Source organism: Botryllus schlosseri, chromosome 13, assembly GCF_051294905.1.
Source record: "Botryllus schlosseri isolate E-star chromosome 13, Bs_hap1, whole genome shotgun sequence".
Classification (NCBI taxonomy): Eukaryota; Metazoa; Chordata; class Ascidiacea; order Stolidobranchia; family Styelidae; genus Botryllus; species Botryllus schlosseri.
This window is the reverse complement of record NC_137248.1, coordinates 8053844-8078133: the sequence shown is the minus strand read 5'-3', so window position 1 is coordinate 8078133 and position 24290 is coordinate 8053844. Positions and strand designations below refer to the sequence as shown.

General features: G+C 41.1%; 7 protein-coding genes across 7 annotated transcripts; 3 read left to right on the top strand and 4 right to left on the bottom strand.

Moving 5' to 3' along the window:
* Window positions 1–1064: 1064 nt before the first annotated feature.
* Window positions 1065–5224, bottom strand: LOC145453762 (mitotic checkpoint protein BUB3-like). Its single transcript, XM_080331752.1, has 6 exons — window positions 5003–5224; window positions 4836–4939; window positions 3841–4117; window positions 2274–2451; window positions 1544–1772; window positions 1065–1239 (listed from the first exon to the last, which is right to left on the bottom strand). Exons 1-6 carry the CDS (start codon window positions 5204–5206, stop codon window positions 1227–1229), a joined length of 1005 nt encoding a protein of 334 aa, XP_080187878.1. The 5' UTR covers window positions 5207–5224; the 3' UTR covers window positions 1065–1226.
* An 11-nt stretch (window positions 5225–5235) lies between these two features.
* LOC145453763 (arylamine N-acetyltransferase 2-like) lies at window positions 5236–6835 on the bottom strand. Its single transcript, XM_080331753.1, has one exon. The coding sequence runs from the start codon at window positions 6833–6835 to the stop codon at window positions 5942–5944; it is 894 nt and encodes a 297-aa protein (XP_080187879.1). The 3' UTR covers window positions 5236–5941.
* A 378-nt stretch (window positions 6836–7213) lies between these two features.
* LOC145453765 (arylamine N-acetyltransferase, liver isozyme-like) lies at window positions 7214–14672 on the bottom strand. Its single transcript, XM_080331755.1, has one exon. The coding sequence runs from the start codon at window positions 14243–14245 to the stop codon at window positions 13358–13360; it is 888 nt and encodes a 295-aa protein (XP_080187881.1). The 5' UTR covers window positions 14246–14672; the 3' UTR covers window positions 7214–13357.
* LOC145454243 (arylamine N-acetyltransferase 2-like) lies at window positions 7776–8660 on the bottom strand. The gene has a single exon (XM_080332242.1). It carries the CDS (start codon window positions 8658–8660, stop codon window positions 7776–7778), a length of 885 nt encoding a protein of 294 aa, XP_080188368.1.
* A 63-nt stretch (window positions 14673–14735) lies between the features above and the next one.
* On the top strand, window positions 14736–16090 carry LOC145453761 (SWI/SNF-related matrix-associated actin-dependent regulator of chromatin subfamily B member 1-A-like). Its single transcript, XM_080331751.1, has one exon. The coding sequence runs from the start codon at window positions 14940–14942 to the stop codon at window positions 16074–16076; it is 1137 nt and encodes a 378-aa protein (XP_080187877.1). The 5' UTR covers window positions 14736–14939; the 3' UTR covers window positions 16077–16090.
* Window positions 16091–16568: 478 nt separating this feature from the next.
* LOC145453755 (E3 UFM1-protein ligase 1-like) lies at window positions 16569–20769 on the top strand. Its single transcript, XM_080331746.1, has one exon. The coding sequence runs from the start codon at window positions 18101–18103 to the stop codon at window positions 20480–20482; it is 2382 nt and encodes a 793-aa protein (XP_080187872.1). The 5' UTR covers window positions 16569–18100; the 3' UTR covers window positions 20483–20769.
* LOC145453757 (S-adenosyl-L-methionine-dependent tRNA 4-demethylwyosine synthase TYW1-like) lies at window positions 20523–22944 on the top strand. Its single transcript, XM_080331747.1, has one exon. The coding sequence runs from the start codon at window positions 20751–20753 to the stop codon at window positions 22788–22790; it is 2040 nt and encodes a 679-aa protein (XP_080187873.1). The 5' UTR covers window positions 20523–20750; the 3' UTR covers window positions 22791–22944.
* The last annotated feature ends 1346 nt before the right edge of the window (window positions 22945–24290 follow it).

Below are 24290 nucleotides of genomic sequence, written 5' to 3'. Positions count from 1 at the left end.
GTTGACTTGACGTGCACTCAAATAACATCCGTGGATTTTTTTAATCCAAAAATACCTTCATTTTACTCACCATGTTTTGAAATGGTTCGATCTTAGACGTACTATGCTCCCATTCGCCGGCTAACTACCTGACTTAGATTGACGGCGTTCTTTGTATATTCGACATGACTACATAAACGCCTGATTTTCGAAAGAAGGCACATGAGAGCGATTCCGGGAATGCATTGGTGTCATAATAACACTGCTCACATTCACATCCATAAGTTTAACATTGCATAAATATCATACCCTTTGCAGAGGTGGTCAAATGATCTACAGACGCCTCGATGCTCGGTCACGACTAACGTAATAAGTGTAGGGAAGGAATGCAGTTCCTTCTGAGTGATGAAGCCGAGGGAAAGAATAATGAATGAAACAGACAGCCGACCGATCGTGATGGAGATGCGAAGGAACTGCAAATTTATCTTGTTAGTGTCACCAATTTTGCTCTCCTCGCTGTCGCTATCCTGGTGGGCGTAATTAGGGTCCAGGGGGTGCCATGGACAATGGACACCAGTGTCACAGGTAGGGAAATCCGTCGCCCAGTTTTTAGGGCAATCCCACTTTTAACCATGTAAATGAATGGATTCACATGCTACTTTCTACTTGACTAAATCTAGAATGGAAAAAATTAAAAAGTACGGTCTAAAAAACTATCCAAGTCGAAATAACCATGCAAATAACTTGCCTCTCTAGTGGATAGTTCATCATCATCATCACTGGATAGTGAGCCGCAGGCGCCTGCTATTCCCTCTGACAGTGCATGTCACCCACACCTTCTATAAATTTGTGTTTCACGCAGTTCGTCACATACTGACTGCAGTATGCTATCATACTTATCTATAGCCTGTCAGCTAACCAAAAACCGACTCTAGCATTCCAAGCTGCCATTTAGATCAGATTGTAGGTAAACCATCACCTTCCAGCCTGTGTCAATAATTTCTTGTTGCTTAGCCCAAAACAAGCATATGCCATTGCCAAATACACTGTCTACCACCAATACTCACATCACCTGAAGAACCGTGTTGTAAGCAAAACGTTTAATAGATCAAAAATCGAAAATGACTGAAAACATGTACAATGGCAGTGATGAGACAGAGCCAGTGAATCGAATAGCTAGCAAAAATGGTTCTTTCATCCAACCAAGGATAGTCTTTGGGCAACCGTTGCATTGCTGAACTGACGGATCACGTGAGAGATCTGAAATGGAGAAAATAATTGGAAGAAATCAAGGATCAGTGTAGAGAATAGCTGGTTTAAACTGAGCCAGATCAGTCACACCAGGGGTGTGAAATCTTTTTCAGAAGCTGGCCAGACATCAGTAACGCAATGAAACCGTGGGCCACAAATAGGCTTGAGTAGTTGCAACTGGCAAGGCCAACCATCTCAGTAAGAATTGGTAACAATGATGGCGAAACATATCCCTTTATCGCACCGCACATGATTTGGAATTTGTTAAATTTTGATAGCCCTAATGAACATAAGTAAGGTGAAGCCTTCTTACTTTGGTTTAGTTTCTGCATCTGTGACGTGCCGTACAAAAATGGAATCCTCTGGTACTTGGTTTTGCGGACCCGGTTCCCCTGTCTCGTACATGTATGAGGACGCGATGGCGAGCATCGAACCATCGTGACTGAAGGCTAACGATGCGATCGAAGTGGGATAAACGTGAAATTGGCAGAGACGCTTCTTGTTGAAACCATCCCAAATATTTACGTATCCGTCTGAACCGCCTGTTAAATGTGTCACATTGTTTTAGAAATGGAGAATCAAGCGGTTGGAGCAAGTCATTTTCACAAGAGATGTAATGAAATCGGGGTCCAATTATATATAATGGGCATACCAGTATATGCCATAGTAAAAAACATATGCCGTTAGCTGATTTCAACACGAAACAAGAATCAGGTGTTCTTCTTCTTCTTCAAGAACAGATGTGGATCGTTTGAATATTCCCAAGAATTATATTGTTAAATGTCTCATTTTTAAATTTCGATATCTTTCAACACTCGGTGACTAAAGATTTCATCCCAATATCACAAGTTATGATTCATAACACCAACAAATAGCTATAATCACTCTTCGGATAAAAAATTAAATACACAGGAACAAAGCAGTTGATGAATGTGCTGAGATAGATTGCAAAAGGATACCAATGATTGGAAGAATGGGTGCCGCAAAGTCGTATAAAAATGGAATTTATGCATATTAGTTTAACGCTGTACGTGCCAGGATACCTGTAGCAAAAGTGTGGTATTTGCAGTGGAAGGATATTGCATTGACGGGGTAAATTGTTTCGACCCCCTCTTTCTTGACACGGTGACATTTGAAGGCATATTTCTTTCTCTGTACTTCCGGCGCCGGGTCGAGGTATTCAACGGCGACCCTGCCTTCAATGGAGCTTAGCACGAAACCCTGTAATGTCAAAACGCTATTATTTACAACAGTGAAAATGGAAAAATATATACCCAGTTACAGAGATACAAAAGCTACTTCACATAGTTCTATGACAATTTCACTCTTTGGATTAAGCAGAAGTGGATGAAGTCAGGGACCACTTGAATTAAGTAGCAGGACAAATCTACTGAGTAGGCTACTTCAAAAAAGCAGTAGGGGAAAGTAAGCGGATGATGGGCCACTGTTGAGGTGAGGGCCACCACCATATCATGAGACTGTGATATCACAGTTAGTTATGGTCTGTAATTGTGAACATATGGCTTCAAATTCACCCACGCTACTTGCAAGCACAAAGTTGAACGAGTTTTTGATTGAGTTCGGAATACATATTTTTTTGAAAATTAGGGAATTAAGGTCCGAGTCCATGTATGCTAGGGTTACCATATGTCCTCACTCCTCTTTTTGACTTTTTTGGACACCCAAATCAGAGTAAGTCCTCGTTTTTGAAAATTTTGGTTGAATACAGGTTAATCGTAACGTTCTGGCGGGTATTTCTGGAGCTGAGCCGGAAAGTTGGCCTTTTTTTAGTCAACCAACCACAAAGTCTAGAAAAATTTAATATTTTCATAGATTTTACTCCAGTATCATAAGCCTAAAAATTTTGAAAAAGTGTCCTCTTTTCAGATTTCCAAAATATGGTAACCCTAATGTATGTTCATGTTCTGATCTTCCTTTTTGTGGGTGTCATCGGTAATGTATTGAGCATTCAATGGATTAAAGTGTTATTTCTATCTAACCCGGTCCTTGATCTTGTCATTTGGCAGAAATCGTCTGCATTATGGTATTTGACGTGTGGGGGTGGGCCAACAAACTGGTTGACATATATAGGCAAGTGAAAAGCTGAACTTGACATTCATCTGGTCATAAAAATACTTGATAGGTGCTGAAAGAAAGTTTTAAAAATGTAAACGAACATCCCTATTCAAAAGCGTATTGCAAAATTTAGATTTGTGACTGACATTGATTAGAGATGTGTGATAGAAAGAGATATTTCCTCACCATTCATTCAGTCAAACCAAACAAAACTAAAAACACAAAATGAATGCTCATAATCATCCGCTAAGTTATGAATTCTCAATTCTAGTATTTTGACAGTCAAAAATGCAGTTTCCAAAAACAGCAGTAAAATTTGAGGAGGGCATCACGGAGAAAATGAACAAATCGTCTTTAACGGATAGGTTTCAAACTAATTGAGCCTTATGACAGAGGATCGAGGTTTTGAAGGCTGGTATCTAGCCAATACATCTCTCATCCACATTACAAACACATCACTTGGTAACAGCCTAACATTTGAAAACTGGTCCGGCCCTGATTTAGGTAGCCAAGGTGAGTAGGCATGGCACAAACCTGTTTGTTTGGAAATGCACGAATACACCTAGTCTGGTACTTCAGACTTGATTCTCGACGTTGTTCAACGTAACTCATATTCCGCAAGTCCCAAACCAGCACTTTTTTGCCTGCGGTACCAACTATCACTTTTTCTCCAGTTACAGCCATCGTGTAAACTTTCTCCGGTTGGGAGTACGATCCAACTGGCTTTTTGTCTCTCGCATCCCACAGTTTTATAGTTTGGTCCCAGCTTCCAGTAATGACAACGTTTACATCCGGATTGTGCTCGACACATCTAGAATAGATTGAGTCATGTTACCAGAAAAAAAAGTGACCACTTCCCTCTATGAGGCACTGAGAAAATACAGATACTCGGTAGCAAAAAAAAATGTAATGAATTGAGAAATTTGATGAAATTAAATTTTCGAGCTAACTACAGAAAATTCTTTAGAACAATCAAACATCGTGATATAATTAAATGTCATAAATTAGGTTGTGAAATGTTAAAATTTGGGCAATGCCGGTGCAGTAAATGCAATCTTTGCCTTGAAACATGTTTACAGCTAAATTATACAACATGATCAATATCACAACAACTTACATCAAAACATAACATTTTTCAACTTCTTTGATCAAACAACCAGGAATTAGAATAATTATGAGTTGACTTACATAAAACCAATTCCTAGACAGCAGAATTACCAGGTTATAGTGCTACATCATGGGTAAAGTTTAGAATTGAATATAATTGTAAATAGTAGCAGTGTGTTGAAGAATATTGAAAGCAACTGCAACATAATAGTGTCTTGTTATTATATAGAGATTCTGATACCAGCGAGCACAATTTCTAGCACACGACATGACAACAGTATGGCATTTCTCATCATAAACTTAGCATGGAAATATATGCATCATTTTCAAATTGAAGTTCAATATTTGATCATATCAGACATGTAAAATTTATCCTATATATATCTGAAATAATTGGAGATATCTGGGGCTTAGCATCATACCTTATAGGGGCATTATGAGCACCAACAACCGTTTCCACTCCGGCATTGAAATCCCATCGTTTCAAGGTGCAATCCAGACCGCCGCTCCATGAATGCGTTGCATCCTAACCAAGAAACAAAGAACAGATCATATTTGAAGAAACGCAACATAAATGACTATATCATACCGAAAAGCAGCAGTCCAGTACTGGTGCAGAGTGCGAGTATTTAAACCTCTGCGTGTTCTCCACTACATCGTAAAGTCGCACGGTACAATCCCATGATGACGCAAGAAGAAATTGCGATGACGTTGGGGCAAATTTGACGGCAGATATACCATCCGTGGGAGTGTTTTTAAGTTTTGACTCGTTGGTATTATCGCTAGAACCCATATTTATCCGTATATACAGATGGATAATAACTGTTAAAAGAATATGTCATAACCAATAATGCATACCACAACTCATAAAACACTTCAATTTCAGCCTAATTTAGTAATTTCTGGCATCGTATGTCGAAGAACATCTACAATTTATGATCATAATTCGGTAGTACATACCAGCATTTCAAAACATCACAAAATTGCGAGAATATGAAAAATCATTATATATTACACATATATATATATGTGTTTGGTGGTCAATATGCATTGCATATTTGAAGGTAAAGTTTAAAAAAAGGATTTAATGAAATGATGTCAAAGTATAATTGACATAAAAAAAAATTCTTAAAACTAGATCGATGTATATATATTCAGTATCATTTTAGTTCACTATTATTTTTTTGTTTCAATTCAAGATAAAAACAAGAATAGCATTGCAATGAAAAAAGGAAGAATTCTATGACATGTCATAGAATCTTTCCTTTTTAAATCAATTCAATAGAAGTTGCATGTAGTGGAAAGTGCAAGTTTAGGCCCCTTCATACAAGATGGGGTACAGGAGAGGTTGGTATCTTAAAAGTCGAATTGACAATCTTATACACACAACAGTCAGTATTTATCCAGTATAAACTGCTTGAACATAGTCTTGAGGGTTGCAATACAAGTCCTATTCTTATAAATTAATTGGTAGCCTACCGACGGCTACCGTATAAGGAATTTTCCCCTTGGCGTCCCAAGGTTTATTTCACTGGATAAATTTTTTTAGCTTTAATTCAAATTCCAATTTCAATCCAAATTCCCTTTCGAGAATCTCATACATTTCGGCGATGCTGCATTGCTTGAATGTCTTCAATTTTATTGTCTCGGGGTTGACGTATTCTTTTTCGTAATATAGGTTGTTGAAGAGAAACTTCCGCCCCTTTTCATTTTGCAACACGGCAAACATATTGCCGACCATGAACTCATTTTGAAACTGCGCATAGTTGTGACCCTCCTGAAAGTCGGAGAACTGACATCCGACTTCCGTAAAACCGAATTGAATGTTCCATTCTTCCTCCCCACCATCGTTACCCAAAACGGTAGAGCGCTGCTCCTCATTCTCAAATTGGATGATATCTTCTTCTATCTTAAGATACCTTTGTCCTTTCTTTTCAACCGTTATTAAGCCCCTTTCCTTTCCCAAGCGATAAACACCGTTAGGTTGAGATTGTATCAATCCAATCTTCATCCGCAGCGGATGAGCGAAACACGATCCACCCCAACCAACATCTGTTAAGTATTGATCTCCATTTTCCAGAGTTACCAAAAGCGTCATGTGATCGCTGATTTCGCCGAAGGATTGCTTGTCCTGTTGGTAGTAGAATGCTTTGAGCATTTTGACTTGAAACCCAAATTGTTTCAGAAGCCACTGAAACAAGCCGTTGAGATCGCAGCAAAAGCCTCCACGCCCTTCCTCAACAATTATTTCGTAAATACGGTTTAAATCTAAAAGTTTTTTGCTGCCACCGAACATATCGGTGGTCTCGAATGGAATATTCGACACAAAGCACATACATAGTTCTTTCAATGAATCCAGCGACGCACGCCTATCTACACTTTCAGCTTTGATACGTTTCAGCAGTTTTTCTATTTGCATCATCAAGCTATGTCCATACAGTTTATCTGAAAGTGTATGCAAAATACAATACAACTTAATACAAAACGCTGCAGACATTCCATTTACCTAGTATACAGAAAGAACAGATCATATTTGAAGAAATGCGACATAAAACACTACTTCATACCGAAAAACAGCAGTCCAGTACTGGTGCAGAGTGCGAGTATTTAAACCATTGCGTATTTTCCACTACATCGTAAAGTCGCACAGTACAATCCCATGATAACGCAAGAAGGAATTGCGATGACGTTGGGGCAAATTTGACAGCAGATATACCATCCGTGGGAGTGATTTCAAGTTTTTACTCATTGGTATTATCGCTAGAATCCATATTTATCCGTATATACAGATGGATAATAACTGTTGAAAGAATATGTCACAGTGTCACATTAATGCATACCCCCAATTGATAAAATACAGTTTAATTTAGTAATTTCTGGCCTATGTAATAGAACATGTACAATTTATGGTAATAATTTGCCATTCAAAACATCACGCGATATGAAAAGTCATAGGCTATATATATTATATATTTCTGATTTGTGCTTTAAAAAATAAATTAATGAAACGATGAAATATAATAAGCATTCGAGAATTTTTTTTATAAAACTGGATCTGTATTCAAGGAAGGAAGGATTCTATGACATGCCTTGATAGCAAGGAAAAACAATTCATTAGAAGTTGCATGTAACGGAAAGTTACAGTTCAGGTGCCTTGATAGGCTACAGGACAGGGTACAGGAGAGGTCGGTATTTCAAAAGTCGAATTGGCAATCTTATACACACACTGTTCAGTATTTATCTACTATAAACTGCTTGATCATAGTCTTGAGGCTTATAATACAAATCCTATACGTATAAAAATAATTGGTAGCCTACTATATAGGGAATTTTCCCCCTGGCGTTCCAAGGATAAAGCTATTTCACTGACTAAATTTTTTCAGCTTCAATTCAAATTTCAATTTCAATCCAAATTCCCGTTCGAGAATCTCATACATTTCGGCGATGCTGCATTGCTTGAATGTCTTCAATTTAATTGTCTCGGGGTTGACATATTCTTTTTCGTAATATAGATTGTTGAAGAAGAATTTTCGTCCCATTTCATTTTGCAATACGGCAAACATATTGTTGACCAAGAACTCGTTTTGAAACTGCGCATAGTCGTGACCCTCCTGAAAGTCAGATAACTCACGCTCGACCTCCGTGAACCCGAATTGAATATTCCATTCTTCCTCCCCACCATCGTTACCGACAACGATGGAGCGCTGCTCCTCATTTTCAAACTGGATGATGTCTTCTTCTATCTTAAGATACCTTTGCAATTTCTTCTCAACTGTTATCAAGCCACGTTCCTTTCCCAAGCGATAAACACCGTTAGGTTCAGATTGTATCAATCCAATCTTCATCTGCAGAGCGAAACACGACCCACCCCAACCAACATCCGTTACGTATCTTTCTCCATTCTCCAGAGTTACCATGAGCGTCATATGATCACTGATTACATCGAATAATTGATTGTCCTGGTGGTAGTAGAATGCTTTCAGCATTTTGACTTGAAACCCAAATTGTTTCAGAAGCCACTGAAACAAGCCGTTGAGATCACAGCAAAAACCTCCCCGGTTTTCCTCAACGATTATTTCGTAAATACGGTTTAAATCCAGGAGTTTTTTGCTGCCACCGAACATATCGGTGGTCTCGAATGGAATGTTTGACACAAAGCACAAACATAATTGTTTCAATGAATCCAGCGACGCGCGCCTATCTACACTTTCAGCTTTGATACGTTTCAGCAGTTTTTCTATTTGCATCATCAAGCTATGTCTATACAGTTTATCTGAAAGTATATGCAAAATACAATACAACTTGACACAAAACGCTACAGACATTCCATTTACCTAGTATACAGGCAATAATCTAAAATAATGGTAAGTAGCATCACCGTCGGGCAAAAACCTAGCGAAGATTGTAACTCGTAGATAGCAGATTTGGAACCATCTATTGATGGGTGTCTTTGATTTGTACATGTCGCCAATGTCGACGTGTATCTATTTTGTCAATGTCACCAATGTCGCCAATGTCACCAATGTCGACTATGTCACCAATGTCGCCAATGTCGGCTATGTCACCAATGTCGCCAATGTCACCAATGTCGGCTATGTCACCAATGTCGCCAATGTCACCAATGTCGGCTATGTCACCAATGCCGACATTGCCGCCATTGCCGACAATTCCGACGATGCCGCTCGGGGGCCGAAACTAGGGTACTGTAATGACAGGATTTTTGGTGACTCGGCTTGAATCAATCTTGGTATTGACTTGACCTGTACTCGAATGACGGGAAGACTTGAAGATTGCATGGCCAGAACGCAAATTATTTATAACTAATCATATTATTTACATTTTTAGGCCTACGTTGAATTGAATAAATGTCATTATCAATGTTATTATCATATAACTAATCATATCATTTACATTATCATCATCATCATTGGTTTATTAGCAATTTTATCAGTTCAATACACCACAAAAAAATGCGATACAATGAAAAGAAAGGAAGATGTCGAAGCGACTAGGAGTTGTCTATGGAATCGGACACCCACCTTGGCCTAGGCGATGTAAAGAGGAGGCATGCACACTGAATGAAAGTAAAGAAGATGGTATAGAAAAAGGAAGCGACAAGAAATAGGGCGGCATGTCATGGGAAGCGAGATCGATAGGTCAGTCGTGATCCGGTAATCTTGAGGATGGACTGTATTTATTTAGTAGTAATTTCTTGTATTTCGACTTGAATGTGGACATGCTCGTCGACTGCCGGATGGCCGGCGGGATACTGTTCCACACATCAGGTCCGGCATATTTGATAGAGCGATGATCTTTTCGGTCGATCATACATATGATATTTGGACGACGTGGACGCGCGTGTGCTGTACCTGTGCGCTTTTGATTCAGAGGTAAAGAAGTCACTATTAGGCCTGTTGAATTGAATAAACGTCGAAGTCTTTATACATTCCAGTGTAAGATTCGCGATGAAAATACACGACTGGACGTAAGGTACGCTGGCAAAAAGTTGGCACGTTGTACTGTAGGCCTATTTGAGTCATTGCGCATGACTCCAGACCGCATGGGATAACTTACGGACTTATCTGGTACAAACCACTTGCAAGATTGAGAAGGCCGACGCACGCAAAAGAGACATCGGCAGTTATTTTCGATTTCGACCAGACGTGAAGATTGGCCACAAACGCAAATTATTTATAACTCTAATCATATTATTTACATTATAGGCTTGTTGAATTGAATAAACGTCGAACTCTTTATACATTCCAGTGTCAGATTTGCTATGAAACACGACCGGAAGTAGTCTGTTTTTCATTTCATTGACATGATAACGACATCAATATCCCGACCGTTTTACCAGGATGCTGTGCGTCTATTGAGCCGGTACGACTCTTGACCTGAAATCACGTTTCAAGATTTCCCGAACATTCTCAATTGATACAAACATTGGGGTCATATACCATTGCTTATGGACAAGCAGAAATCCAGCGAATTGCGGATGTCGATAGGTATTCTTGCCGATCTTTGTCAGATAACCTTATCCTACCGCCGGGCATATATATGATTCAGTCCATTTAGGGATACCCTACTCCTACTATTGCAGAGAAGATTACGATTATGACGATACTGTAGGGTGATCGATTCAGGAGACTCTCTGACTGGTGGTTATCCAACTCAATATTACAGAAATATTGTTATGCACATGCGCCAATCGGTAGCACATAATCAACCGTTTATAATGGACTTATTCGTTTATATGATATACCGCTGGAGATGACCGGAATACCGACGTTCGAAATGTATTTAACCAAATCATATCAGATATTTCTGATTTGACTCGCAGCAGTCAGGTTTAAATTAGGTTATAATTAGGGCGATTTTTTTTGACATGTCAAAATAAGGTCAAAATTCTAGCGTTAGGTCAAAAAATGTCAAATTTGTTTACAAAGACAAGATTTTTTTGCCCTTGACCTCCCATCAGGTTTTTCACTAAAGTCAAAATATATTGGAATTCCCTAAACGTACGAAAAAAATTGTGAGACAGACACGATTCCAAAGGTCTTTTTTTAGTTAAAGAAAAATTTGGCACTTATCACCTGTTGGTCTTTTACACCACGGCCGATAATGGCGTAAGTAGAAATGAAAAGCAGTCAATGATGGCGTACGTCTTGGTTAGAAAGACATAATACGGTTCAAAATCGCGTCGCGGGCCACATTTGGCGCAATCTCGGCGACGACGAACTATGTTCGCAAATCAGAATATCCAAGTAATTATATTGGAATCTGCTTTGTATATGACAGCGATTTCAAGTTTCAAGTCAGCCCTTTCTTATCTTTTGATAACTCGAGCCTTGACACACATCTTCTGAACGTTATGTTTTAGCATTAGTGGATATCAATTAGGCTAGGCCTACGCCACTTACGGTTCGAGGCGAACCGCGCAGATTCGATGTTATTCAGTTTCAAGATGTCACTCAGCTTATTCAACGGCAGAGTTGATGGAGAGGGCAAGTGAATGGCGTGTCCACGGCCGCACAAATTTCCTTCTATGGCCGCAGGTTGGCCACCCCTGGTTTACACGAATGTCATGGCGAGGAGGAGCCTAGATAAACCTCCAAAACATTAGGTAAGAATAGCGAGGAGTCTAGATAAACCTGCAACACTTAGGTAGGAATTCTGGAGCCAACCTCGGTCGGCCCCCTCTGTGTAAGAGTATGGATGATATGGAAATTTCAAATTAAGTACCTTCCCAAGTGAATAGTATATTGATATTGAAATGAACCCGGTTATTTTCAGCTGACACTCGTCATTTTGATAAAAGTCGGTCTCCACCGTCAACACGAAATCTTTTGTCTTTTCACGCTCACAACAGGCAAATGCCATAAACATTTGTTAGATAATCTTGCTTGCTCGAAAAATAATCGAGGTGACAGGTTTCGTGTCTTCGGGAGACGCAGTCCACACTTCATTTAGGGGCCTTGGAGACAAATGATAAGTTCACAGACAGAGCACTATCTGACACCAATGGAATGCGAAATAGTGTACTTTTTTGCCAGCGTACCTACGCCCGGTCGTGTATTTTCCTCGCGAATCCTACACTGGAATATATAAAGACTTCGACGTTCATTCAATTCAACGTAGGCCTAATAATGTTAAATAATATTAGTTATAAATAATTTGCGTTTGTGGCCATGCAATCTTCAGGTCTTCCCGTCAAGAATCGCGTAGTATGTAGCGAGATAGTCGAAGTACTTGAGTAGCCGAGTGCAGGTCAAGTCAATACCAAGATTGATTCAAGTCGAGTCGAGTTACCAAAAATCCTTACTCGAGTCATTACAGTATCCTAGTTTCGGCCCCCGAGCGGCATCGTCGGAAATGTCGGCGTTGTCGGCAATGGCGGCATTGTCGGCAATGTCGGCATAGCCGACATTGGTGACATAGCCGACATTGGTGACATTGGCGACATCGCCGACATTGGTGACATTGGTGACATTGGCGACATTGCCGACATTGGTGACATTGCCGACATTGGTGACAATGGTGACATTGGCGACATTGACAAAATAGATAGACTTCGACATTGGCGACATGTACAAATCAAAGACACCCTCTATTGATGACATCTTTGATAGCACTTGGAATATTGAACTCGCTAATCAGTTGCATGTAGTGGCGAGTGCACGTTCAGGCGCCTTGATACAGGATGGGGTAGATACAGGTACAGGCGAGGTTAGCATCTGCGAATTCGATCCGGCAATCTTGCACATACCCCAGACTTCTACAAGCTACTGGATCTTCAAAATGCGCAACTGGAGCTAAAACTACTAACTTAAAATCAAACTCAGAACTAGAACTGTAAAACCCACAACTGCATACCGTAACTAAAACACAACCAACTGATAGCTGATAATATTGAATTACTGAATTGCGAATTAGCTAGACTTGTTCGAGATAGAAATCGGCATTTTCAAAGTTTGAAATGGATGCGGTTCCAACCCTCAAGCTACGGCTCTGCCAGTAGTGACGACTCTGAGCTAGCAATGTCTGCAAAACATCACCGATATCACGATTCACGCCAAACGTTTTCAAGTTGTTTTACAACTACATTATTTATAAACTGCACAACTATAGTTAGAATTACTCACTTCCAAATCTGCAACTCAAACTAGAACTAGAACTATACTGAAAACACCAGTAGGTTGGTTGATTGTAAACTAAATAGATTGGTATAGTTTTACTAGTTTGCATTAGTCTGACACTACCGTAGTATTTATCCAGTACTATAGCTTCTTGAATGTACACTTGATGGTTGAACTACAAATCCTATCCTCCAAAATTGATTGGTACCGTTTACTTCGGTTCAGTTTTCTGCTTTGAGGCCGGCAGGGCTCTCCTTATCCTTTCAATGCCTTGCTCACAATCTCGGGTCGCCGAAACATTGTTCATTTCATTGGATAAATTTCTTCAATTTCAATTCGAACTGTAATTTCAAGCCGAATTCTCGTTCGAGAATCTCATACATTTCGGCGACGGTGCATCGCTTGAAAGTCTTCAATTTTATTGTCTCTGGGTTGACGTATTCTTTTTCATAATATAAATTATTGAAGAAAAATTTTCGTCCCCTTTCATTGTGCAATACAGCAAACATATTGTTGGCCATGAACTCGTTTTGAAACTGCGCGTAATCGAGACCCTCCTGAAAGTCGGAGAGCTCGCATCCGCCTTCCGTGAACCTGAATTGAATGTTCCATTCTTCCTCCCCACCGTCATTACTGACAACGGCAGAGCGCTGCTCCTCATTCTCAAATCGGATGATGTCTTCTTCTATCTTCAGATACCTTTGTCTTTTCTTTTCAACTACTATCATGCCATGTTCCTTTCCCAAGCGATAAACGCCGTTAGGTTGGGATTGAACCAATCCAATTTTCATCTGCAGCGGCAGAGCAAAGCATAATCCACCCCAACCAACATCCGTTAAGTATCTCTCTCCGCTTTCTACAGTTACCATTAGCGACATATGATTGCTCATTTCACCGAATGATTGATTGTTCTTTTGGTGGTATGCCTTCAGCATTTCGACTTGAAACCCAAATTGTTTAAGAAGCCACTGGAACAAGCCATTCTGATGGTAGCAAAAACCTCCACGGTTTTCCTCAACGATAATTTCGTAAATATGGTTCAAATCCAAAACTTTTGTGCTACCACCAAACATATCGGTGGTCTCGAATGGAACGTTGGACAGAAAGCACATGCATAATTGTTGCAATGAATCTAGCGATGCACACCTACGTACGCTTTCAGCCTTGATACGTTTCAGCAGCTTTTCTAGATGCATCGTCGCTCAAATACGACGTTATCTCTAAACTTAAGTATATGCAAGACACTGAAGACTAGAAGACAGACTGTTGAAACTCTACAGAGATTCCATTCAGCAAGGATACAGGAAAAATCCTAATAATATGTAGACAGACATATACCTAGCGTCTAGTGAATATCGTAAAACTAAGATTTACCGCACTCAGTTATCTATAGTAATTCATTAACTCACACTTGGTGCCACTCATATTCTATGATACGCCAGCTATCTGAGTTGCATGATAGTGGCAAGAGCACGTTTAGGTCATGTTTACGTCTGATTTGTTTTCGGCTTAATCATATAGTTGAGTTAATAACAAATATCAGCAAATTCTGCTGCGATGATTATGGCCGTAACTCCTCAAAACCTAGGCAAGAGGATTGTAAAAAGCACACCCTTCAAACTCCCCCAAACGCAATTCTGAAGTTCTTGAGGACTTGTCCTTCTTTGTAGCTTGCGGGAGAAATCAAACTAATATCACGTGACCAGCCGTCAAAATGAAAGGTGACGCTCTCGTCGCTCCACCATCATATGAAAAATTCTCGCCACGTGTGTTCGCTGTCGGGTCCGCTCTCAATATTCACCATTTCGCTAAAAGTTATCTAACAGCATTGCCAAGCTTCGTTTCATAGCTATATGACATTTTCTTGTCGACGGTACAGTGTGCTGCAATATGTCTCGAGCAACCGAGTCAATGCGGACTTATGGATCGAAACCTGCAAAGTTTCAGCTTGAAGAAAATGGAGAGTATTACATGATAGGATCGGAAGTTGGTAACTATTTACGACTTTTCAGAGGCTCCTTGTACAAACGTTACCCTGCGCTATGGCGCAGAGTGGCGACAGCTGACGAGAGACGAGTAATCGGCACGAGATCACCTGATTTGGGCCACAGCACCCTTGCTACCAACGTATCTCTTTTAAAAGCAGTAGAAGTTGAAGATATATTTAATGGCAATGATAGTCGCTACAAAGCATCCACTCTTTCATTGCCCGTGGATACTTCTTTGGCAAAGGATACGTCAAAAGGCAAAAGAAATAGCTCATGGGTCCCATCGATTCCTAATAGCTCGCACCATCTTGACGCAGTCCCCTGTGCTACTCCGATCAGTCACGTACCTAAATCGCAGAAGAGGATCAGAACCTTTCCCTTCTGTTACGATGACAGGGATCCATTTGTGAATTATGAAAATGCGGAACATTCTGAAGTTTTAGTTCCGATACGGTTGGATATGGAGATAGATGGGCAAAAGGTTCGGGACACGTTTTGCTGGAATAAGAATGAACGGTTGATCACCCCCGAAATGTTCGCCGAGTTGCTATGTGACGATTTGGATATCAATCCCCTGACTTTTGTCCCTCTTATCGCTCAAGCCATACGGACGCAAGTCGAAGCGTTCCCTTCAGCCGGCGGAAATCTACTCTCAGACCAGGCGGACCAACGTGTAATATTGAAGCTCAACATTCATGTGGGTAACATTAGCTTGGTGGATCAATTCGAATGGGATCTATCAGAGCCTGACAACAGTCCGGAACGTTTCGCCATGAAACTATCGCAAGAATTAGGACTCGGCGGAGAATTTGTCACGGCTATCGCGTACAGCATAAGAGGCCAACTCAGCTGGCATCAACGCACGTACGCGTTCAGCGAAAATCCGTTGCCTAGTGTCGATATCGCTGTGCGGAACACAGGGGAAGCAGATCAATGGTGTCCGTTCTTGGAGACGCTGACCGACGCCGAGATGGAAAAGAAAATTCGGGACCAAGACAGAAACACAAGAAGGATGCGAAGATTGGCAAATGCTTGGTAATAGAGTACGCTGCTAATAACACTACAAAAAAAAATTAGACAAATTTGGTCTCAAAATTAGACAAATTAGACAAATTTGGTCTCAAAATTAGACAAATTTGGTCTCAAATTTAAGAAATGAGGATGATTTGGTCTCATTTTACCACCCACTCACCATAAATGCTATTTTCGACTCAGACAACCATATATATATTGATCTGAATAGTACGTATGAGTAGTAAGTGGCATGCACCTTGATAACTATATGTAGTGAATATCTTGTAAATCCTTAGTGCACTATCGTCCTAACACTGCAAATTCTGGTCTCTCTCATGCTTACCCTTCGCTCAGACCCTAACATTGAAAAGGATACCCCCAAGGCACTCCTACTATTTTTGATCAATTTCTGGCTTACTTTTGAGACATAAAGTACTTGGTAAGACTAATTGGTCTTTAAGACTATTTTTTTGTAAAAAATCGATTTGAGACCAAATTTGTCTAATTTTTTATTGTAGTGAATGAACTGTTTTGAGGATCTCTGAGATGACCCGAGTCAATCATACTGTTACTTCGCAGCTCCGCACTATATTGTCGCTGCTAAATAGATATAGGCTGTTGATAAATCGTCATTCTATTAAGTTAACAAGCTTGCCTCATAATCTACTACTTCTGGACATATAGGCGGCCTACTTATTTGTAGGGCTGGGCAGTGGGCACTATGGCTCGAGTCTGAATCGAGTATTAATTTTATTGATTCGAGTCGAGTAGTAAAAGTCGATTTTTCCGAGTACTGATAGAGGGAGCGAGAATTTTTTATTCATCATCGCAAAATAACAAAATAGCATCAACTTCAGAATCACGGATATTATACGCTCGCAACTAAAAGTTAATTTACCAACGAAAATTATAGTTTTGATACTAATGTCCACTGAGGAAGCCTTGAAACCGTGATTGGCCGCGTCGCAGCATACGAGACATAGTACAAAGCTACGAACGTTACTGGAAATAACACATTTCCGAAGTCGTGGTCATCCCACTTTATCAAGAAGTGCAATGAAATCGGTATGGTTGAAAAAATACCAAAGTATCTTCAAGGTGACGGATAACAAGCATTTAATCCTTTGTGGTGGCATAAAAGTTACATTTGAACTTTGACATAGTATATTCTGTTGTGACCTCATAATGAGTGATACTCTAATACTCGACTTGAAGCGTAATACGTGATTCAGAATCGAATCACTCAGGTACTCGATTTTGCCCAGCCCTACTTATTTGGTGATGCTTGTTAAGCAATTAAAATAGTTGTAGACTTTGTATGACAGCAACCTGTCTTTCGATATTTGTGGCACCGTCAATCATATTGATAATTTGGTTTGGGATGTAAAGATACCTTAGATTCGATGTAAGAATCAACAAAATACATTAGAAAGATGCTAGTGCATTATTTACGACACTTTTTCTTGTATATGTTGTCTCATTTAGTCCTTGCACATATTCAGTGAATCCTTGTTTGCAAACTGGATGAGAATTTTTTGTCATGTCCTGCAAACGGTGTTATATTGTTTTGAGTTTTGTGGTTTCTGACAATATAGGTTAGTTATGTTATGTTTAAGATGTAGTGAATAGTCAGTCGGTGGCCTGTCGTAATTTCGTATCAGCCCCATATTTGTTGTCTCAACACAAAACGAATAATTTCACTTGAATTCCGACAAGATGCAAGTGCTCTCTGTTCTGCTCATATTCAATATATGAATAACTTGCTTGTAGTACAGAAATTTCTACCAGGAAATTTTTACGTCCGCAGATGCAGGTTGATTGAAAAAAATTGTAATGTCATTCCTTCTGAAATCTCCTTGTTGTAGTTTTTCTTCGCATTAATGTCCGTGTTAGTGATCTCTGTCTGTTTTTTCATGCATGTAAATTGTGAGATTTCACTTACAATGGAATGGATTCATTTCTTAGCCTACGTCTTATTTTTTACTTTTGTTACCAGATCGCATGTATATTGTATCTACTGTACTAGTGTTGTAGTCAAACGCACTTACCATGTCGGATTGGAATGACATCGAGCAACTTATGCTCGACTTGAAACGAGCGCAGGATTCCACGACGACGCAAAAGCTCTCCGAGAGAAACTGCATCGAAATTCTTTTGAAATTGCAGAAAATGAAACTTCTCGAAGTCATACACACTATGGACGGAAAGGAGTATCTTACCCCTGGACAGCTCGCTCGAGAAATCAAGGATGAGCTTTATATCCACGGAGGTCGCGTCAGTCTTGTGGAGCTGCAGAATATTCTCAATGTGGATTACTCTCACATCGAGACGAAGGCGAATGAAATCGCATCATCGAGTAATGCAGTATTTTTAGTGTTAGGTCAGCTTGTGGATAAAACTTATTTGGATCATTTGGCAGAGGAGATAAACGATACTCTGCAAAGTGTTGGTCAAGTCAGAATCGCTGACTTGTGTAAGTCGAACGATTTACCGGGAGATTTTCTTGTGTCGGAGCTTGTGTCACGTATCGGGAGTTTAATCGATGGCAGACTTGATGAGACTAATAAAGATGCGATTTTCACGGAAGCCTTTATTGCGCAGCACAAGGCTACAGTTCGTGGTATGCTTAGCGCTGTCACCAGGCCTACTGTTCTCCAACCGATATTGGGAGAATGTGGAATGTCGAATAAGCTTTTCTTTCATATTGTGGAAGAACTTATTGCCGAAAACAGGATTAAAGGTGATATCATCGGCAAAAGATCCGATAAATCTACGTTTTTACCACAAATGTATGTACGAACCCAAAATCAGTCGGTCGACAATTTCTATCAACAGAACGGTTTTGTTGAATTTGAAATGCTGTCAAGGCTTGGTATTGATAGCGGTAAATCGTACATCAGAGGACGCTACAACGACACGATTTTGCTGAAAAGTGTCGCCGTTGGTCCCACCATTGTAAACCTTGTCGGAGCGACGATTGATGAAACTTTAGCGTCTGGCGGTTGGACAGACATGCAACCTATCCTACCCTCGCCTTTCTCAGATGTAGATTCGGAAATGATTCTGAATCACGCTCTCAAAGAGCGTCAAGGCCGTAAAAAAGAGATAGGTATCGTTGTCGGTTCGGTGTTTGCCAGCGTTGAATTTCAACAAAAATGTCGGGAAATCTTTGATCCCATAATGAAAGAACGGGCGCAGGTCGCGGCAAAGGACGCCACCGTGTTCGCTCTCACCGAGGAGGAAATGGAATTGTATTCCACACATATGGTGACTAATAAAAAGAAAGCGGAACCTGAAACAAAGGAAGACGTGGTCCAGACTTCTGTTTCAAATGAGCCTAAAAAGAAACGAGGGGCTGCCGGGTCCGGTATTGGAGGGAGAGAGATGAAAACAAGAGGAAAAGACAAAAAGCGCTTGAAAAAACAAAGGGAGGCAGAGGCTGCTTACGAAGAGGAAGAGCAGAACAAGAAGAATAAGGCGTCAGCGACGAAAGAAATGGAATTCATGAATATAGAAGAGCTGCATGAAGTCCTGGTTGGAGAAATAGGTGACGACTGCCCTCCAATCTTACTCAGAGAGATATCAGAAAGGCTTCACAGGCCGTTGAATTCCGCTTACAAAGAGCTTTCGAATTCGGTCTTCCAAATTGCGGTTTCGGAAAGAAAAAAACAGTCGGAAGGCGGGCAATCATCGTCTGGCCAACCTCAAAGCAAAAAGTCTAGAAAATATTACGAGGAAGAGATCAACAGTACTTGGGTTAATATAAAACTGTTTAACGAGGCTTATGATAGTTTTAGCGACGAAAGTGCTGTAATCTTCCGGAAACATTTGCTGAAATCGCTCTGCACCGATATCACCAACGTGCTTTTTAACATGGTGGGATCTGAATATCTTACAGGGATCGAAGAGAATAAAGAAGTCACACACGATATTCGAATTAAAATCTTGACTAGGCTACCAGAAGTGTATCACTCCCCTCTGAAAACGCTGCAGCAGTCATTATCAGGGAAAAGCATTGACGATTTCAAAGAGGCCTTCACCGACGCGGTGGCTCCGGACGTTTGCAGTGTCATGCTGAAAAAGACAGATAAGAAAAAAGATAGGCAAGTTCTGCACGGGTATAAGATGGGGCTGATTAAACAGTTAGAGGGAGAGACGGATCCCGCTACAGCCCTGCATCTTTGTGCGGCGGTCATGTTTCAAAATTTGACCGGGAAAATGCTTCACATGCCGGGCAAGTGTGTGCCGCAAGTGATTTTGTTTTTACGAGGACTCGTAAACGACGATGTCTACAAGCAGCTATCGAATTATCAAACTCTGGTTATCAAAAGCGTGGTGGAAAAGGGGGACGTTGCGGGAGCCATCGCCGGAGAGTTGCCTAAAATTCGATCGTTGGCCGTTTCCGTGAAGAAAAAAGCCGACGATCAGTGAACAGATTCTTGTATTGCTGTTTTACCGGGTGTTTGCACTTCGTTCGTGATACAATAGAGGCTCGTATATACTTGTGATATCGGGCATCGATGCTTCAAGCGTAAATTTTTGGAGGACATTGTTGGTGTTTTGCTTTTAAAGATGTGTTCCTTGAGTATTTATCTGTTATTGATCTTCGTCAGTGGTGTGTGCAATGATATGGATGGATATACGAGGCTTTTAATTGAAATTACTTGCATATTATCTTGTAAATGGTCATAAATCTATTATGAATATTGTTTTTGCAGTTGATTTGCAGTTTCTGGATATGGACACATCTATTCTGACCATATTCTTCACTTTTGCGATCGTGGGCATCGTCACGTCGCTTATTATACAGCAGTTTTCCGATCGGTCTGGGAAAAGAAAGAAAAAATCGAATAAGAATAAGGATAAAACTGCGGAGGAGAAATCTGCAGAACCAAGGGTGAAGTTTGTGTACGGCACGCAATCTGGTAAATGCAAAAGATTCTGTCTCGAGCTCGGCAGACGCGCGCAAAACCGTAATCTCGACTTCGACTTGTACGACGTCAGAAATTATAATCCCGATGATCATCTGGTCAACGATGCATCGTCGAATTGCATTCTGGTGATTTTCATCTCCACGTACACCGACGGTACACCTCCCGACAGCGCGAAATGGTTTTATCAATGGTTGGAGGAAGCTTCCCACGATTTCCGAGTCGGCAAATCGATACTGCACGGCTTGAACTATGCCGTGTTCGGATGCGGGAACTCTCTGTACGACGGAAACTATATCAAAGCTGCGAAAGGCATTGACGAGTTTCTGCACAAACTGAGCGCGACGAGATGTTTCCCGCTTGGAGAGGGCGATGAAAATGTCGCGAACAGTAAATACGGGAGCCAAGAACTCGATTTTGATGAGTGGGCTAACGATATATTGTCTGTGATTACCGATCTCGTGAAGGGCGGAAACCCCACCGCGGTGTCTGGTAATGATACCAAATCGGAAAAAATGGACAGTGGTGCTTGCACGGAATCCAGCAGTAGCAGTGAAAACGATGACAGCGACGAGATGGTGGATGTTGAAGATATCGGTACCAAGATGTCAAGTATGACGGTATCGTCCCCCAATAAAGTACAAGTGAAGCGCAAGGTGAAAAAACGGGAAATTAAAGAAATGGTTACGCCCGCTCTGAGAGAAGCCCTCACAAAACAAGGTTACAAACTAGTAGGCAGTCACTCGGGAGTGAAATTATGCCGCTGGACGAAATCTATGCTACGCGGTCGCGGCGGGTGCTACAAACACACCTTCTACGGCATAGAGAGTCATAGGTGTATGGAAACGACGCCTAGTCTGGCGTGTGCGAACAAATGCGTGTTTTGCTGGCGGCATCATACGAACCCGGTGGGCACCGAGTGGAAATGGAAAATGGACGAACCTGATATGATTGTGAAGGGTGCCGTGGAAAACCATTACAGTATGATCAAACAGTTCAAAGGTGTGCCCGGCGTGAAGCCGGAAAGATTCGCAGAAGGCTTTTCGATCAGACACTGCGCGTTGTCGCTAGTCGGCGAGCCGATTATGTACCCTAAAATTAACGACTTTGTAAAGTTACTGCACGGCCGCGGCATCTCGACGTTTCTTGTTACCAATGCCCAATTTCCGGACGCTATCAAAAATCTAGAACCGATCACTCAGCTGTACGTTAGCGTAGACGCCGCGACACCGGAAAGCCTGAAAAAAATCGACCGACCTCTGTTCAAAGACTATTGGCCGAGGTTTGTCGACAGCTTGAAGGCTTTGGCGGAAAAGGGTCAGCGCACCGTTTACCGCTTGACTTTGGTGAAGGCGTGGAATGTGGAAGAGATCGAATCGTACGCGGATTTGGTGAAGCACGGTCGGCCGGATTTTATCGAAGTCAAGGGGGTTACTTATTGCGGGGATACCTCCACTGCGGGCGGATTGACGATGAAGAACGTTCCCTGGCATGAGGAAGTTCTGTATTTTGTGCAGATGTTGGCCGATTCCTTGCCGGAGTATGAAGTTGCGTGCGAGCATGAGCATTCTAATTGTGTACTGATTGCAAACACCAAATTCAAAATCAACAACCAGTGGCACACCTGGATTGACTATGGTAAATTTCACGAGCTGCACCAGAGACATGTAGCCGACGGTTGCTCTTTTACCGCGGTCGATTACATGGCGCCCACGCCGCCGTGGGCCGTCATTGGGTCGGAGGAAAGGGGATTTGACCCCTGTGAAACACGTTGGAGGAGAAAATCGAAGCCCAAAGCCGGTTGCTAACACATTTCTTGACTGTGAAGAGTTGTGAATTGCGCCAGCACTTGCCATTTGATATATCTGATGGTGGAGACCTGGTTTGTGATGAAAGCCAGATTGGCATCTTTTGGTACTGCCTTTCGATTTGTGCTGCGAAATATAAATCTACCAGGAACGATCTCTGCATTATTTTTTTGTAGATTGAATTGTTACGAGGGTAGAGTTAATCAGAACTTGATATATCAATGATGTACCTACAACGCATACCGAGAATCCAGTTCTTGGCACCGGCAAAATGCTCGATTTTAGTTATCTACAGTTCGATGATCTGTTCGTATTTGAGAACATTATGCAGTATTCACCTGTTAGGAGGCCGGGGCTAACACGGTGAACAACGATGGACTAAGGCATTAACAAATCACAGAACCCAAGGCCTAGCCTAAGTTATTATAACATCAAAACCGCTGGTTGATGGCTGGCCTTTGCGTGGTGTAGTTCGTCAAGACACTACCACGGTACGATGGTCTGCAGTTCGAGTCTCGCCTGTAGCCCGTTTCGATAAGGTTTATCTGGGCTCCTCCCCTGTGTCGCTGTTCTTATGGCGTCTTTAGAAAAGAGTCCAGAGATAGACACGATGACGGACGTGATGCAGAGAAGAGATTTAAAAGAGCAAGGGCAGTGTAAGAAGGAAGAGAGCTGTACAATCTAGCAATAAATGCTAGTAATGCCAGTAGGCCGAGTTGGGTGTTTGGTTTGATGTATAGACCGCACTCGACTTCCGACGTCATCTTGTATGTTGATAACATCCAATATCATTGGTTTAATAGCAATTTTTATCGGTTGAATACACCACAAAAATGCGATACAATGAAAAGACAGGAAGGCTTGGAGTAGTCTGTGGAATCAGACACCAATCATATTGTGTCGCATCGTACATTGCGTGCTCTTGAGCGGATGGAAATACTAGTTGATTAACCGCTGATTATGAGCCGTGGTTGAGTGATCGCCAATATTTAAAATTAGCTATAGTTTTTAAGCGTTGCCGTCAGTGATTGGTTTTGCTCAATGCCGAAAATCAGCTAAACCACTGATGTCGCTATTGTGTCATTCGACACGGTTGACCACATTTTCTTCAATACGAAAAAATTGCGGGCGCCCGCCAAATACAAGCTTCGTTAACCGTGATGCGTAAAGTTCTTTGGGTATGTGTAATTAAAATAATTTAGGCAGTGCTTTAGCCTTGAAATATTGTAAATGAGCGAGCGCAAAACGAGGTGTGTCTTATGAACGCATGAAGATAATAGAATGGCCGAATATACAGATAATTATACAAATTGACTGATTGATTCATACGGTATTTGTGTAGACTTAGCGTCAGTGGTCATGGTCATTGTGGTCAAGTGATTGCTGGTTTCTTTTCTAGTGTGCGCCAAATGTATTACCGGTATATGTGGACATTTGGTTCATCCACTTACAATCTACATATATCTATATCATTACAAAGCATCACGAGATTGAGATAAA